The sequence below is a fragment of the Castor canadensis genome, chromosome 10 (genome assembly GCF_047511655.1).
Source record: "Castor canadensis chromosome 10, mCasCan1.hap1v2, whole genome shotgun sequence".
Classification (NCBI taxonomy): domain Eukaryota; kingdom Metazoa; phylum Chordata; class Mammalia; order Rodentia; family Castoridae; genus Castor; species Castor canadensis.
This window is the reverse complement of record NC_133395.1, coordinates 143,247,077-143,262,055: the sequence shown is the minus strand read 5'-3', so window position 1 is coordinate 143,262,055 and position 14,979 is coordinate 143,247,077. Positions and strand designations below refer to the sequence as shown.

Here is a 14,979-nt window from a genome sequence, read left to right as displayed (position 1 = left end):
TTAAGCTTTCTGAGCCTCAGTGCCTTGTCTGCATAAGGGTAGCTAGCATCCCTACAAATACCTTCTTCATAGGATTTCCATGGAGATCAAGTAAAACATCAAATGTAAATTACTTATTACACCATTGGCACATTGTAAGCACTCAATAAATGACAACGATTAGTAGCCTTGAGCAAAGGCTATACCCCGGCAGGCCCAGAGTGCTTTCTGGGTAAACTAAGTATGGCCCCCTCTGGCAGGCTGGCTGAACAGACAGTGTAAAAGGAAAACACCGTAGAGCTGTCTTGCCTGGAAGACCCAGCTGCTTCCCCCCAGCCCTCAGGCTGCTATACCTTCAGCCTGTGGGAGGTGGAGGTCGCCCAGAACACTGTCTGGAGAGAGCTGACACAGTGGTTTGTCTCCACCAGGTGCTGGCCGTGGGGAGCTAGACGTGGTGAAGGATGAGCTGCAGCTCTCTGGAGGTAACTGACTGTCCAGTGGCTTTGAGAAGAGAATTGGGAGCGGGAGGACACGAGGGCTGAAGGCTTTGTGGGGCAAAAGCAATGTCACGAGAATGTTCATGAGCCAGAATGTCCCAGGAAAATATAGATGTGGCAGCTGAGGAGCTGTCCCAGGAGGGGTGGAGTGCTTTCCACCAAGCCCAGGCTTGTTGTGAGGACATCTTGCCTACCATGCTGAGCTGTAACCTTGCCTTGTGGAATGGCCTTGCTGAGTCACCCTTTCTGGACCTCCGCTTCCCAGTCAGTGAAACAGGATGTGATCAGGGTCCCTGTTTTGGAATACTAGGCTGTGTAAGCATGCAAGGTGAAATGAAGGATTGGGTCTCTAGTTTATGGACTAATTGTTTCAAAGTGCCCTGGCATGACAGTAAGGAGGGATAAGCAAGATGGCGCTGTGGTTGGTAGCACCGAGATGAACTGGGAACATTTGCAGGAATGAACCAGTTTGCCAAAAAACCCAACAGAAGCACACTCGCAGATAAGAAAGCAAGACTTCCAGAGTCTACATAGCCCCTGGTGACAACCAGCAGAAAACCAGGAATGTGGTGACACAAAAACACTCAAAGCAAAAGGATTGATCAAAGTGTGACCAGTAGCTTCACCTGAGTGATGAGCTTCTGATTACTCTTTCTGCTGTTTTATTTGCTTATTTGAATTTTCTGATTTTTTTTTGCAATCTTGAGGCTCAAACCTGTGCCTCATTTTTTTTTTTTTAATAAAAACTGGTACGAGTTTAGAAAAATATTTTGGGTTAGAGGTATAGCTCAGTGGGAGAGCCTGTGATAGCATACTGGGTTCAATCTCCAGTACTGTAAAAAAAAAAAAAAAAAGATTTTTCATATCTCAGATCATTTAAGAAAGGTTTCCCTGGGTAAATAAGAAAAAACTTATGTTTACATATACTTAAGAATATTTTTCCTCATCATGAAGTAACTCGTAGAGCAGCTCTTTTGTTTGTTTGTGTTTTGGTGGGACTGGGGTTTGAATTCAGGGTGTTGCACTTGCTAGGCAGGCACTCCACTGCTTGAGCCACTCACTCCTCCAGCCCCATAAAAGTAACTTATTATTCACTATAGATGTGGACAGTCACCTATTCATTTTTGTCCCCCACAAGACAGCCAAGGTGCTTAAGCAACTGCACTGTTTGGGTTGTATTTCATATTGTCCAGGGCATGTGCCCTGCACTCTCAGTACTGGCCACCCTTTGGTCACATTGTGGGTGGTGTTCCTTATTGTATGTTTGCCCTAAGGACAGGGACAGTACAGTGTGCTGAGTGTCATGGCTACTGGCTGAGTGCCCCCTTGTGGTTTTGCATCCTGAGGCTGCCCTGAAGGACAGACAGGAAGTGCACAGGACTTGGGCTGGTGAGGAAGGGAGGTCACACAGGATCCTGCTGCCCTTGAGGGGAGGAAGGTGACAGGCTAGGAGAGAGGTCACTAGAGAACTAGAATAGGCACCAGTTGGTGAAGGGAAGCCACCCAGGATGGGATGAGAGGCAAGGCTGCAGCTCAGGACAGGTACACAGGGCTCAACCCTTCTTAAGCCATCACTCAGCAGTACACGGCCCAGCTTGGCTCCCATGTGTTCAGGGCCTGTGCCTCTCCCGCATGTGGACGGCTTATACAGGCACAGGTTGCAGAAGTGTTGTGTCTGCTTCACAGGCTGGTTGCTTTTGTTTGGGGTTTTTATTATTATTATTATTATTATTATTACTATTACTATTGTAGGTCTGGGGTGTAGCTCAGTTGTGGACCCCTTGCCAAGCATGTTGAGGTACTGGGTTCCAACCCCACACACAAATTATTATTATTAATGTTTCATCAATTCTACAACTAATTTTTCAAATCCTGATTTCTCTTCTCTCCTCTCCTCTCCTCTCCTCTTCTCTTTCCCTTCCTTCCCTCCCTCCCTCTCTCTCTCTCTCTCTCTCTCTGTCTCTCTCTGGCGGGACTGGGGTTTGAACTTAGGACATGGAGCCTGCGAGGCGAGTATTCCACCACCTGAGCCTCACCTCCTGATTTCTTTGAAACCATTGGCACCTCGCAGTCACGTTTGGCAGGGTTCCTTCTGTAGACATGCATGTCTGTGAGACAGGACAAGGTCCTGCCTCACAAATGATGGCATGCCTAGAATGTAGCAGGCCTGCATGAGGCATTGGTGACGCATGCCTGCGACGTCAACACAGGGCAGGCCAAGGCAGGGCCTTTTGTCTGGGGGGTCATGGTAGGTGTCACAAGTTCAAGGCCAGCCCGGGCTACTTAGTGAAACCCTGTCTCAAATAAAGGCTGGAGGCTCAAGCAGTAGAGCACCTGCATAGCAAGCATGAGGTCCCGAGTTCAAACCCCAGTTCTGCAAAAACAACAACAAAAAAGAATACAGAAGGCCTTTGGTTTCCCTGGGCTCTATATCAGGGATTCAACCAGTCCGGGATCAAAAATGTTTTTTTTTTCTTAAAGTAGTCTGTCCTTGGGCTGGTGGAGTGGCTTGTGAGGTAGAGCACCTGCCTAGCAAGTGTGAGTCTCTGAGTTCAAACCCCAGTGCTGCCCCCCAAAACAATAAAAATAAAAATAAAAATAAAAAGTGGTCTATCCTGAACATGTATGATGTTTTTGAGACATTATTCCCTGACAAGTACAATAAAACAACTATTTACATAGCCTTGACACTGCATTACACGTTAAAAGTCATCTGGAGATTAAAGTCTACAGGAGGATCGCACAGGTCCTGTGCAAACACTACACCATTTTACTACATAGGGAGCGTTAGCACCTGCAGGTGTTGGTATCCACAGGGGTCCTAGCTTGGTTTCCCCATGGACACAGTGGCATGACTACAGGGTTGCAGCCCTTTAAAAAAAAATGTCAGAAGTTTATGGAAAAATCTGACCTGTACGACTGGGCAGACCTCCCAGCAACAGCTTTCCGTGGCTGGTGGGTGGTGGCTGTCCTGTAGATGGAGCAGGAACCCTCCAGCCTGCTCCTGTCCCCACCTGGCCCACACCAGATCTGGTGCAAAACCTCTGAGCAGGACCCACCTTCCACCCCGAAATGTCTCCCCACCGAGCATCATGATGTGTGATCCCTGATTTTTTCTCCCATGCAGATGCTGCAGGAGAAATGGTGCTCTCTGGAGAATCAGGTGAGGGACAGGTAGGGGAGAGGTCATCCGTGTTGGTAGTGAGTGATGTATAGGCCTCACCCTTCTGCTCCAAGACCGCTAGTGTTGGGGTGCGTGGTTGTGAGAGACGGGAATGCCAAGGATATTTGGGGACCTGGGCAGGGATTGTCCCTATGAGACGGGAGATTAGAGTGGGGGCCAGGCAGGAAGCACGGGGATTCCAGGGAACCCCCTGGATAGGAAGATCCCTTGGAGGATTCGGCAAAGGAATTTTCTCAAGTCACATATGGTTCCCTGGGTGGGGGCACCTATTAAGGACCCAGGCTGGACTGGGCACTGACGCTGAGCTTCTCATTTCCAGGACTTGGAAAGAGAGGCTCGGTCTCAGCAAGTGGTAAATACTCAAGCTCAGAGGAGAACAGAGGCGCCCGGGTTCCAGGGGGCAGGAAGAGACCAAGGACGGCCTGAGAGGGTGGGCCAGTCATCACCAGCCAGAATGTCACCATGATTCAGGAAAGGAACCTGCAGCACAGGGGAACTGGAAGGAGGAGGGAGTCAGTGGGGTTCCCAAGGACAGCCACCCTGCCTTCACGGTCTGCTTGAGCACCCCTGCAGTGGGCACCGTCTAGCCCGCAAACCAGCATCCATAGGCCAATTCTCAGTGAGACGGGAGAGGGAAAATCCCATCTGCCACCCTTGTCAGAGTTAACACTGCGCTACTCTTGTTCCAAGGAGAAGCCGAGGCCTCTCAGTTAAGAAGACTGAACATAAAGAAGGATGGTAAGGAAGTCAGTGTTCCGGAGCCATGCCCCTGTCTGGTCCAGGTTTCTGTGGATGCAAGGCAGCTGGTGGCCTGGCACAATCCTGGCCCTCTCCATTGTGCGCCCTCCAGTCTGCAAACTCCTCAGTGCTACATCACCTCTATGCTGGGACAATGGTGTCTGTTTTTTCAGATGTGGAAACTGAGGCACAGGGTTAGAGGACGACCTTGCAGCCAGTGAGTCCCACAGTCCTAGGTTGAACCCAGTCCTGTGCTCTTTCTGCTACACTTGAAATCACAGGACAATCAATGCCTCCCAGGACTTGCTGTCAGGATAGGGAGCCAGAAGTGGGCTGGGCTGCAGAATTCTTGAGATTACATTAGACTGGACTCCGGGAAGGAGGAATGAGAGCACAGGGACTTCCAGGAAGAAGTGCGGGCAGGAGACACTATGGTTTTGTTGTTGCTTTGTTTTTTGTTCATTTTTTTGAGACCATAGGTTTTTTTTGTTGCTGTTTTGTTTGTTTATTTGTTTCTAACCTTTTCTCTAGTTCCTGGTCCCCTTTTCCTATTGGCCTCAGTTGCTTTTAAGGTATCTGCTTTAGCTTCTCTGCGTTAAGGGCAACAAATGCTAGCTAGTTTTTTAGTTGTCTTACCTATCCTCACCCCTCCCCTGTGTGCTCTCGCTTTTATCATGTGCTCAAAGGAGACCATAGTTTTTGATGAAACAAATATCAGTTGTTCTAGACACACCTTGAGTTATACAAAAGCCCCACCTTTTTTTAGGGAGTGGGAGACCTGGGCCGAAGCCCACGTCTCTGCCTCTGTCTGGGCAGATGAATCAGGGCGCACTGTTTAACTTTCCAGGCTATCCCCTGAAAACCGGATAAAAACAGAGATCCCCAACATGCAGGCTGCGTCTGAATTGCTTCAGGACGTGATTATAGCCCAAAGGGAGAAACCCATTTCCCTTTCGCTCTTTCTTGGAGCTGGGGGTTCTGGATTTACAGCCCCTGCCTCTGATGTGGCCCTGACATTGCTTGTTGCCCTTCTACCCCAGAGCCCACAGGCGGCAGCCAGCAGGTCTCACTTGCTTTGACTCATGTTGACTTTGAACATGGGGGAGCCTAGTTTTCCACTTGCTGTTATAAAGTTTCTTCTTAAAGTTATTTAAGGAAAAATCAATTTATCTAAAGAAAATGTTAAGTGACTATTAGCGCAGATGGTGTGAAGATGGTAAGCAGTGCTATGCACAGATGGCAAAAATCATAAAGGTGGAGTGTGAATGATGGAAATCTGAGCCTTCCTGGCTCAGACATCACCTCTGAGTGATTCTGGCTTTGTCCAGCCTCCAAGCCTTTCCTGCTCCCTGCAGCCCCTCCCACCCCACTGACTGGCCCCACTACACCGGATCCCTGCCTTCCCCTCCTCACCTTCTCACCACTGTCCTTCCAAGTAGCACAGCGTGTAGATGCGCACACAGAGACACACCCACCCACAGACACCTTGTACACACAAGGATGTACACGGACACATACATACGCCTGCCCTGTTACCTCTTGTCCCAAGCCTACTGCCCCGGCTGAGGCTCAGCTCCAACTCTCTTCCAAATTCTCCTGGACTGGCCTGGCCAAGGTGACTTCTGAATTTTTAGAATGCCAAAACTATGACTTAAAATCCCAGTGTGGGGCTGGTGGGGTGGCTCCTGTGAGGCAAGAGCACCTGCCTAGCAGGCGTGAGACCCTGAGTTCAAACCCCAGTACCACCAAAAAAGAAAGAAAGAAAGAAAAAATCCCACAGTGTGGGTACACTATGCTTTGTTCACTGTTCCCCAATGGAAGGACATTTGGTTTGCTTCTGAATTTTCATTCTTTCTCCCCCTCCAGCCCTTTGTTTGATCTTGCAGTGTGTTGCTTGCTTTCGTTCTCTTTATACATGTGTGCTTTCTTCTTCTGCAGGGCAAAAAAAAGGCCTTGTCCATGCTAGGCAAGCTCCTAACCACTGACCCACCCTACCCCCAGCCCTAGTTATTTATTTGGGTCCTTTAAGACGGTCTCACGATGTAGCTCAGGCTGGCCCTGACCTTGTGATTCTCCTGCCTCGGACTCCCGAGTGCTGGGATTATAGGCATGCACTGCCACATCCAACCCTTTTTCCTTTTGGTGGCACTGGGGTTTGAACTCAGAGCCTCATGCTTGCTAGGCAGATGCTCTACCACTTGAGCTACTCCACCAGCCCTTTAAAAAAAATTTTTTTAATAAATTTTTTATTAGGATATATTCATTATATGGGGGGGTTCATAGTGACAATTCTTATTAGTCTTATATTGTACACTAGTGACATTGCCCCCATCCTCTGTCCCCTCAACCCCTCCCACCCCACCCAAAGCAATTGCAAGATGCTTCTTAGTTCTGTTTGATATAGGTATATGAAGTCCATCTACCATGTACTGTCACCTTAATCTCCTTCCTTCACCCTCCCCCTCCCACAAGTACACCCCCCCTTTAGTTATTTTAGTTATTTTTCAGATAGGGTCTCAAGTTTCTGCCTGGGACTAGCCCAGGCCTATGCCTTCCACTTAGCTGGGATTAAGGGGCCCATGCTGGGCCCCTTTATTTCTTTTTGAAATCTTTTTTTGCGTCTTCCTCGTTGCGGCTCCTGACAAAGCAGGGGCCCTGGTGACCCCAGAGTGCCTAGCAAAGTGCAGGAGCCTCTTGTACAGACTACTCTGAATTCTTGCCTGAGGCACAGACTCTGCCTCTCCCAACATCTCTATTGCCTTTGTAAGTTTAAACATGGTGCATTTGCATTTTTCACAATTGCTTTTAATATTCATTCAACAAATAATTGAGCACCTCTGTGTGTGGGTGTTGTTATAGCTGCTGGAGTGTCCTTAGAGCAGACATGGGATGAATGTGGGGGTGGGGGTAGAGAACAACAGAGAAACAGGCTGCATGGCAGTAGGGGTTGTACAAATTATCAAGGGCATGAGGGTGTCTTGGGGTGCTGTCTTAGTCTGGCTGGTCAGGAGTAAGAGCAGTATCCCTGAATAGTTACCCTGGAGCAGAGACTTTGTCATTTAAAAATAAGAGAACCTGGCCCGGCTCACACCTGTAATCCTAGCTGCTCAGGAGGCAGAGATCAGGAGGATCGAGGTTCAAAGCCAGTCCAGGCAAATAGTTTTCAAGACCCTGTCTTGAAAATACCCATCACAAAAAAGGGCTGGTGGAGTGGCTCAAGGTGAAGGCCCTGAGTTCAAGCCCCAGTACCACAAAAGAGAGAAGGAGAGAGAGAGAGAGAGAGAGAGAGGGAGAGAGAGAGGCATGGTGGTACAGGCCTGTAATCCCAGCACTCATGGGGCTGAGGCAGGCTAGCCTGGGCTACATAGAGGGATACCACCTCAAAAAAATCATGAAAGGGGGCCTGGGTTTGTAGCTCAAGTGGTAGAGCACCTGAGTGTAAGACCCTGAGTTCAAACCCCAGTACTGCCAAAAAGAAAAGAAATGAACAGTAATTCCCTACTCTGCCTGTACAGATGAGTTCTTCCACTTCGTCCTCCTCTGCTTTGCCATCGGGGCCTTGCTGGTGTGTTATCACTACTATGCAGGTAAGGACCCTGGGGAGGGGTTGCACGGGGAGGTGTGGGGACAGGGCATCCCGGCCTGCAGACTGACCATTCTCTCTCTCACTGCCCTCCCAGACTGGTTCATGTCCCTTGGGGTTGGCCTGCTCACCTTCGCCTCCCTGGAGACCGTGGGCATCTATTTTGGGCTTGGTAAGCATCCCCACCCCCACCCCCCACTGCCAAAAAGCCACACATACCCATGTCTTCCTGGAGGGTGGCAGCAGGACCAGCCATCTGTGCTGAAGAGCCATGGTCTAAACCTTTTTTGGTTTTGGTTTTGAGTTAGGGTCTCTCTACGTCTCCCAGGCTGGCCTTGAACTCTCTCCCCCTGCCTCAGCCTCCCAAGTGCCTCCAAGTACACATGTAAACTGGCCACCACGCCCAATTCATGATGTAAACTTTGAGGAGAAATTTCCTTATGCTCATGTTTTCTTCCTGACCACTCTCAAGGTTAATGTGAGGTCATTGGCAGAAACTCATGGAAAAAAATGGGCAGCTCTAGAAAAATGCAACAAAAACAATTTAGAGTGGCAAACACATAGAACCAGCCAGATACGGAAAATGAGTGGGTTAACACAGCTGAGGTCGCTGGGTTTCCTGCCTCTGTTATTGCTGCCCCTGCCTGTCGTTTCTCTTAATAATGGCTTGTTATCTAAGCTCAGCCTGAAATTGCATGGTGACAGCTTTGTCTGTATGGGTTGGGACTTTGTCCAAGGGCGGCAGGTGGGTGAGCCTGACCCTGGCTCCTCCAGGGGGCCCAACCTGACTGGTCTTTCCCTTTGTTTCTGGGCAGTGTACCGGATCCACAGTGTGCTGCAGGGCTTCATCCCTCTCTTTCAGAAGCTCGGGATGCTGGGTAATGTCTACGTTCTTCTGCGTTCCCTCTCTCCCTAGCAGGGTTTGGTTAGCATCTAGAAAAGAGTCTGGAGGCGGAAGGCTTGGGTTCCAGTCCTACCTCTGCTGATGTATCAGCTCTGTGACCCTGAATGGCCAGAAGCAGTGCTGGGGATGGAGCCCCAGGCCTCACTCAAGCTAGGCAAGCGCTCTGTACCCAGCCTTCCCATAGCCTTTCAACCTTAGTTTTCTCAACTGGAAAATTGGTAACAGTCCCTGTTGTACAGGGTGGTGTGGAAATCCCGTGAGGAGTGGATACAAAGGCCTCAGACCCACTTGCTCTCTCACAGAACTCTGTGCTTCCCTGGCACTATCTCCACCGTGGATGATTTGCCTGATGGGGAGAGGGGCTTGACTGATCGATCAGACATTTGTCTAATGAGCTCACAGAGGTGGAGCGACTTGCCTGGGTCACAGCTGAAGTGGCTGGGCTGAGCTAAAGTAGATCCTCTTGTGTGTGTGCGCACACAGGACCTCACGCCTGTTGTGTACCCTGCCTCAGAGCAGAGCAGCAGGTGACAGTCTCTCTGTTCTGTGCTGGGGAAATATCTGTCCCTTTAGTGTGTTTAATTAATGAAGGGAAATCCGTCACTGACTGTGGGCCATAGGGGACCCACAGTGCCCTCAGGCATGGCCCCCTAACACCAGCCCTGCGAGGTGTCTGGGCACCTGGGCTGCTAGGAACGGGAATCCCAAGCTATCCTGCTGGCTTTGCCTTCCAGGGTCCAGGAAGACAGACTGAGGTCACTGCCAGGTGGGCAGCCGAGCCAGGCCCCAGTCTGACCACCACCACACCCCTGAGCCCAGAGGACACAGCAGCATGCTGGCGGCACCGGGGAGGCCAAGCCAGTGCAATAAACGGAGCTCCTTTCCTTCCATGTGGCCTGACATTGGCACCAGCTGGGCTGGATGTCATCCAGCAGATGGGCCTGTGTTCCATCTGCCAGGAGGGGGCGCCAAGGGGGGCCAGAGCCCCAGCCTTGCACAGAACCTGCTCTAGGGAGACAGCAGAGCCCCTGGGCCCTGCAGGCTGGGATCTCTTTGCCCCTGGTTTCTCTCCCATCCTCAGGCCAAGGCCATGCATATCTCAGATCCTGCATAGCTATCCTGGGACAGGCAGCCGGCCCACTGCCCTGAGTCAGGGAGCCACCAGGCTGGGTCCCCAGGTGAACCTGTTGCAGGTAAGACATTGGGGACTATCACCCAATGACAGCCTGGTTGCCCTGGGCGATTCAAATAAACATTATCTTCCCTGCACCGAAAAAAGCCAGAAAGATAATCCTTTAGGTTTCTTGAGCACAAGAACACTCTTGGGTGCTCCTCGGCACCCATCTGGTTAGGGTGGGCACTTGGCCTACTGGATAAAGTAGGAAAGGAGACAAGTTTTGAGCCCCTCACCTTAAGTCCAGGACTTCAGTTGCACAGGTTTGGAATGAGAGAAAGGGTTTTGCAAACATTCTTGTGAAAAAGACTTAGGGTTTTTATAGTCTCAGCTCAAAAGAGAACAAAGGAGTGAGATGGAACACAATTCAAAATCCACTGCACATCTGGATTACATTAATGGGAGTATAGAGCCTGGATTGAAGGAGGTGGTAGTAGGTCCTGCTTTGCATTGGCCATGCCATGCCTGGAGCATGTGCTCCATTCTAGATTTACTTGTCAAAGGCAACAGTGGCAAACTAGAATGCCCAGAAGAGAACAGAATGGGGATATAAGGAAAGATCGAAGAAACAGACAGATGAAACAGAAAGATTGAGAAATGAGAGCTGTTGAACTTGCAGAAAAATGGGGGTGTTCCCTGAGCTCACAGACTCGTGGGGTACACTTTCTCGGGTGCTCATCATGGTGTATGTACAATGACGAACGTTACTAGGTTTAGTTCTCACAGCAGCCCTGAGATGTGTGAATCAGACCCGAGAAGGTTTGGTAACGCACCCAAGTGTACACAGTGAGTGGCAGAGCTGTGATTTGACCCAACCCTGTGTCCCGCACCCCAGGAAGAACGCCCTGAGGGGGTGGAGGCCCCAGGGTTTGCCAGACTTTGGGATTTCCCAGCTGGAATGTTGTTTCTAAGCGAGGGGCTGCCAGCTCTTCAGTGTGCCACGGGAGGGCACTGAAAACAAAGCCATCAACTCAGCATCATCTTCCAAAGGGAAGCACAGCTTCTGCACCAAGGACGTGGGAAAGTCAGCATCAGAAACAAAACCGAGCTCTGAGGGAGGAGAGGAACCCTTATGAAGGTCTCACCCACGTCCTCCCTCCCCTTCACTGTTACTAACTCAGGTCACTCTGGGTGGGCATCTGGACTGGGAATGAGTCCTTCGTGGGCAGGGCTGCTCTGTCCTCGCACTCAGCTCCCAGCTCTCTGCTCAGCCCTGAATTATTAGAACAGAGGAACATGGCAGGGGACCTACAGGACCCAGGCCTCTGAGGGGGCACTGCCAGCCTGAGGCCTGAGGAGCTGGCTTAGCAACAGTAGGACCCCCAGTTTTTCAAGAGAAATCCCAAACCCAAAGTGTGAGAAAATGTGGGCAATGAATTTTTTAAAGTTTCCAATCTGCTGTGGGAAACAGTATAGAGCTTCCTCAAAATATTAAAAATAGAGTTACCATTGATCAAGCAATTCTACTTCTGGGTATGTAGGCAAAAAAGATCTCAAGAGGCATTGCACAGCCATATTCATAGCCTCGTTATTCTCAAGAGCAGAAATGTAGGTTCATAGAGACAGAAAATGGCTGGGGAGGGGAGGGTGGAGGCTAAGGTTTGGGTTTGGGAGGATGGAAAGTCCTGGAGATGGATGGGGTGACACTGCTCAGTGCCCTCAGCTGTGCCCCTTTAGATGGTAAGTTCTACCTCATGTTTATTGTCCTGTGATATTTTTCATCTCAAATTATTAGTGGCCAAACACAACTGGGAGTGGCCTGCAAGTCGCAGGCTGACCGTGCCCTGGGGCTTCCTAGTTCAGCTGGTGATGGGAACAGAATGGGACAGCCAGAGTGGACCACTTGGTAACCTTTGGCAGTCAGGTTAACAAGGGACCCAAACTCAATCCCAACTCTGCTGTTGATCACCTGGGCCCTCTGGCCCCAGTTGTCAAAGGGAGGGCTCAGGTGAGTCGGGTTGTAGGGTCCTTGCCCCACCCACACTCCAGAGCTCAGCTGAGGGCTGTCTGCCTTAGTGCTGCCTCCTGGAGACACAGCCAGCGCTGACCTTGGACCCTCTCCTGACTCCTCTGTTCATCTAGAGCTCAAGGCCAGCCTGGGGTCTGGTTAATCTCAGGAGCCAGTGGATTCCCCCAGCCTAAAAATAAAGCGTGGGATCCTGAACTCGAAGGCAGGGAGGGATGCAGAGGGAAGCCTGCAGGGGGCCGGCCTCTATCCAGTGATCATCCTGGATGGTGCAATCAACTTCTGCTGCAGTCTGGGTGGAGGGAGGATGGCAGTGAGAGGCCATCTGAGGCCGACTGTGCTAGGAGTTGAAGACGGAAGCTTAGAGAGTGGCAGCAGTTTGTCCCAGGCTCCTGACGTGGACCGGGATCCTCTGTCCGCTCTGGGATCTGGGCCAGGACCTGAGCTGAGCCAGGGATCACTGCTGATGGCCTGGAAAGCTGGACGGAGCACAAGACACTGGAGCTGTGATGAGCTGTAGGGCTGTGATGAGCTGTAGGGCGAGGCTGTCCAGGCGAGGGCACAGCTGGCAGAGGCAAGGAGGGACAGAAGTACACAGGTCTCTTTGGAGTTGCCAACAGTCAGTCTGTGCAGTTGGGGTGGCCTAAGGACTGGCACAGGCTGTCGTTCGGGTGTTAACTGGGCCCCAAAGGCCCACATGTTAAAGGTTTGGTCCCCAGGGGTGGCACTACTGAGAGGCGGTGGAGCCTTTAGGGGTTGGGGCCTAGTGGGAGGTCCTTAGGTCACTGGGGACATGATCTCAAAGAAGATGGTAGGACCTCAGCCCCTTCCTCATTCTCTCTCTTACTTCCTGGCAATGGGGTGAGCAGCTTCACTGTGCCACATGCTCCCACCACGATGTGCTGGCTCGGCCCTGGCCTAAAGCAATAGAGCCAGTCCATTACGGACAGGAGCTTCCGGACCTGAGCCACAGTCTCTCTTTCTTCTTTATTACAGTCCGGGAAAGCTGACTGACACAGTGGGCCACAGCGCACACAGGGCAAATTGCCCTCCTCTAGCAGGGCCCTGAGGCCTGGGCTAAGAAGCTGGAATTTTAGCCCGAGGATAGTGGGGAGCCATGGAAGGGGTTTGAACAGAGGAATGGCAGGGCAAGATGGCATTTTAGAAAGATCACTGTGGCTGGACGTGTAATCCCAGCACTTGGGAGGCAGAGACAGGAGGACTGCAAGTTTGAGGCTAGCCTGGGCTACGTAGTGAGACCCTGGAGACCTGGAGAGAGGGGGAGAGAGAGAGAGAGAGAGTGAGAGAGAGAGAGAGCGAGAGAGAGAGATCACTGCTGTGGTCACCCTGCACAGACTGTGGAGTCATGGAAATGTTCCTCACTGACCTCCAGCTGTCAGGATCAGAACTGACCAAGGCACTAAGGATGCTCCAGCAATGGCTGACCACAGCACGGGCAGGGACACTGAGGCAGGCCCGTTCCTAGAAACACAGACTTCTCTGGCTTAAGGACTCCCAACACCCTGACACCCCTTCCTTAGACTGCAGAGCATACAAGGCCTCTTCCACCAACTTCCTTGCCTCTCTTCCTCCCCTGGGGGTCTCCTGTCCCTGTCAGGCAGCTCCAGACTTCCTGGTTCTCTCCCCACTTTCTCTCCACCAGGGTTTTCTCTACTAAAATCCTTATACATTGAACCCCATCCTGCTCCAGACTGACAGGGTGAGATGACTTGGTCCTTTTTCTGTTGCTGATGACATAATGCCAGAGCTGAGAGAGAATAAAGAGATTTCTGCTCTGCCTTCTCTACCAGAACCTAAGCTTGGTCAGGTCTCTACCCATCTGCTGGGTGACTTTTGGTTGCTGGTACGGTTCTATGTGTGACGTTGGTAGTGACCACCCCACTGCAGTTGTAAGAACCAAAACCATGTCCTCACATTGCCAAATGTTCCCTGGGGGCTGGTGATGGGTTATGCACATACCAGAACTTCTGAGCAAATGAAGGCAGGGCCTCTTAGCTGGTGTTAGTCACTGTTAAGCCTCTTGTCCCAAGCACAGTGCACATCCAATAAGTATTAACTTGTCTCCAGCCTCAGAGCCTGGCAAATAAAGGTTTGATGAATGACTAAATGACTGATGGAGTATGTAATGCAGCTACTGCATGGTTGGGAGCAACTCAAAATATCACCAATTTATTTCCTTCTTTTTAAAAATCCAATAAAAGGGAGTCATGGTAGGGAATTTGTTGAGTACGGCTTCAGCCAAGTGACTCAAAAGAGCTTTCTTTCTATACTCAGCCATCCCAATGTCTCCACTTCCTCACCACTGCACCCTTCTTTTTTTTTTTTTTGTGGTACTGGGTTTTGAACTCAGGGCCTACACCTTGAGCCACTCCACCAGCCCTTTCTTGTAATGAGTTTTTTCGAGATAGGGTCTCACAAACTATTTGCCTGGGCTGGCCTCAAACCATGATCCTCCTGCTCTCAGCCTCACAAGTAGCTAGGATTACAGTCATGAGCACTGGCACCTGGCTCCCTGCACACTTCTTTGTGTGACCCCAGCCTGGATCCTGCTCCCCTGACTCCTCTGAAACTGCTCTGGATCCAGGGACCAGGGCCTCTTACTGTGAGATCATCGAGCTGCTAACCTAGAGTAACAATACTTTGCTTACATCCCACCCAAAACCACCAAAACTGCATAAAACCTAGGAGAAGGTGTTTTCAGACATTGGACATGGGACAGTGAAGGACTAGTCCATAGAGGAACAAAACAAATGGTGTGCATCCTGCCCGTGCCCCAGCCCACTGCCTGGAGAGTTTCCAGGATGCAGAACAGAGAGTGTGCTGTGGACTGAACTGTGTCCCCCTCAAAAAATTCATGCCAAAGCCCTGACCTCCAGTGTGACCGTATTTAAAGATGGAGCCCATGAAGAGGTGGTGAGGGATGGGGTCATAAG

At 50.7% G+C, this 14,979-nt stretch overlaps 1 protein-coding gene across 6 annotated transcripts in view; it reads left to right on the top strand.

Moving 5' to 3' along the window:
• Tmem40 (transmembrane protein 40) overlaps nucleotides 1-9,775 on the top strand; it is a 29,863-nt gene extending 20,088 nt beyond the window's left edge. For 2 of the 6 annotated variants that reach the window (XM_020177201.2, XM_020177199.2), the window contains 8 exons: nucleotides 408-461; nucleotides 3,604-3,639; nucleotides 3,980-4,012; nucleotides 4,351-4,398; nucleotides 7,914-7,985; nucleotides 8,079-8,153; nucleotides 8,797-8,859; nucleotides 9,620-9,775. In XM_020177201.2, the coding sequence (XP_020032790.2) occupies nucleotides 408-461; nucleotides 3,604-3,639; nucleotides 3,980-4,012; nucleotides 4,351-4,398; nucleotides 7,914-7,985; nucleotides 8,079-8,153; nucleotides 8,797-8,859; nucleotides 9,620-9,639 (401 nt within the window). In that variant the 3' untranslated portion in view covers nucleotides 9,640-9,775. The remainder of the gene's footprint in view (nucleotides 1-407; nucleotides 462-3,603; nucleotides 3,640-3,979; nucleotides 4,013-4,350; nucleotides 4,399-7,913; nucleotides 7,986-8,078; nucleotides 8,154-8,796; nucleotides 8,860-9,619) is intronic. The other 4 variants (XM_074044451.1, XM_074044450.1, XM_074044452.1 and 1 more) reach the window with 3 other exon arrangements.
• Nucleotides 9,776-14,979: the final 5,204 nt, after the last annotated feature.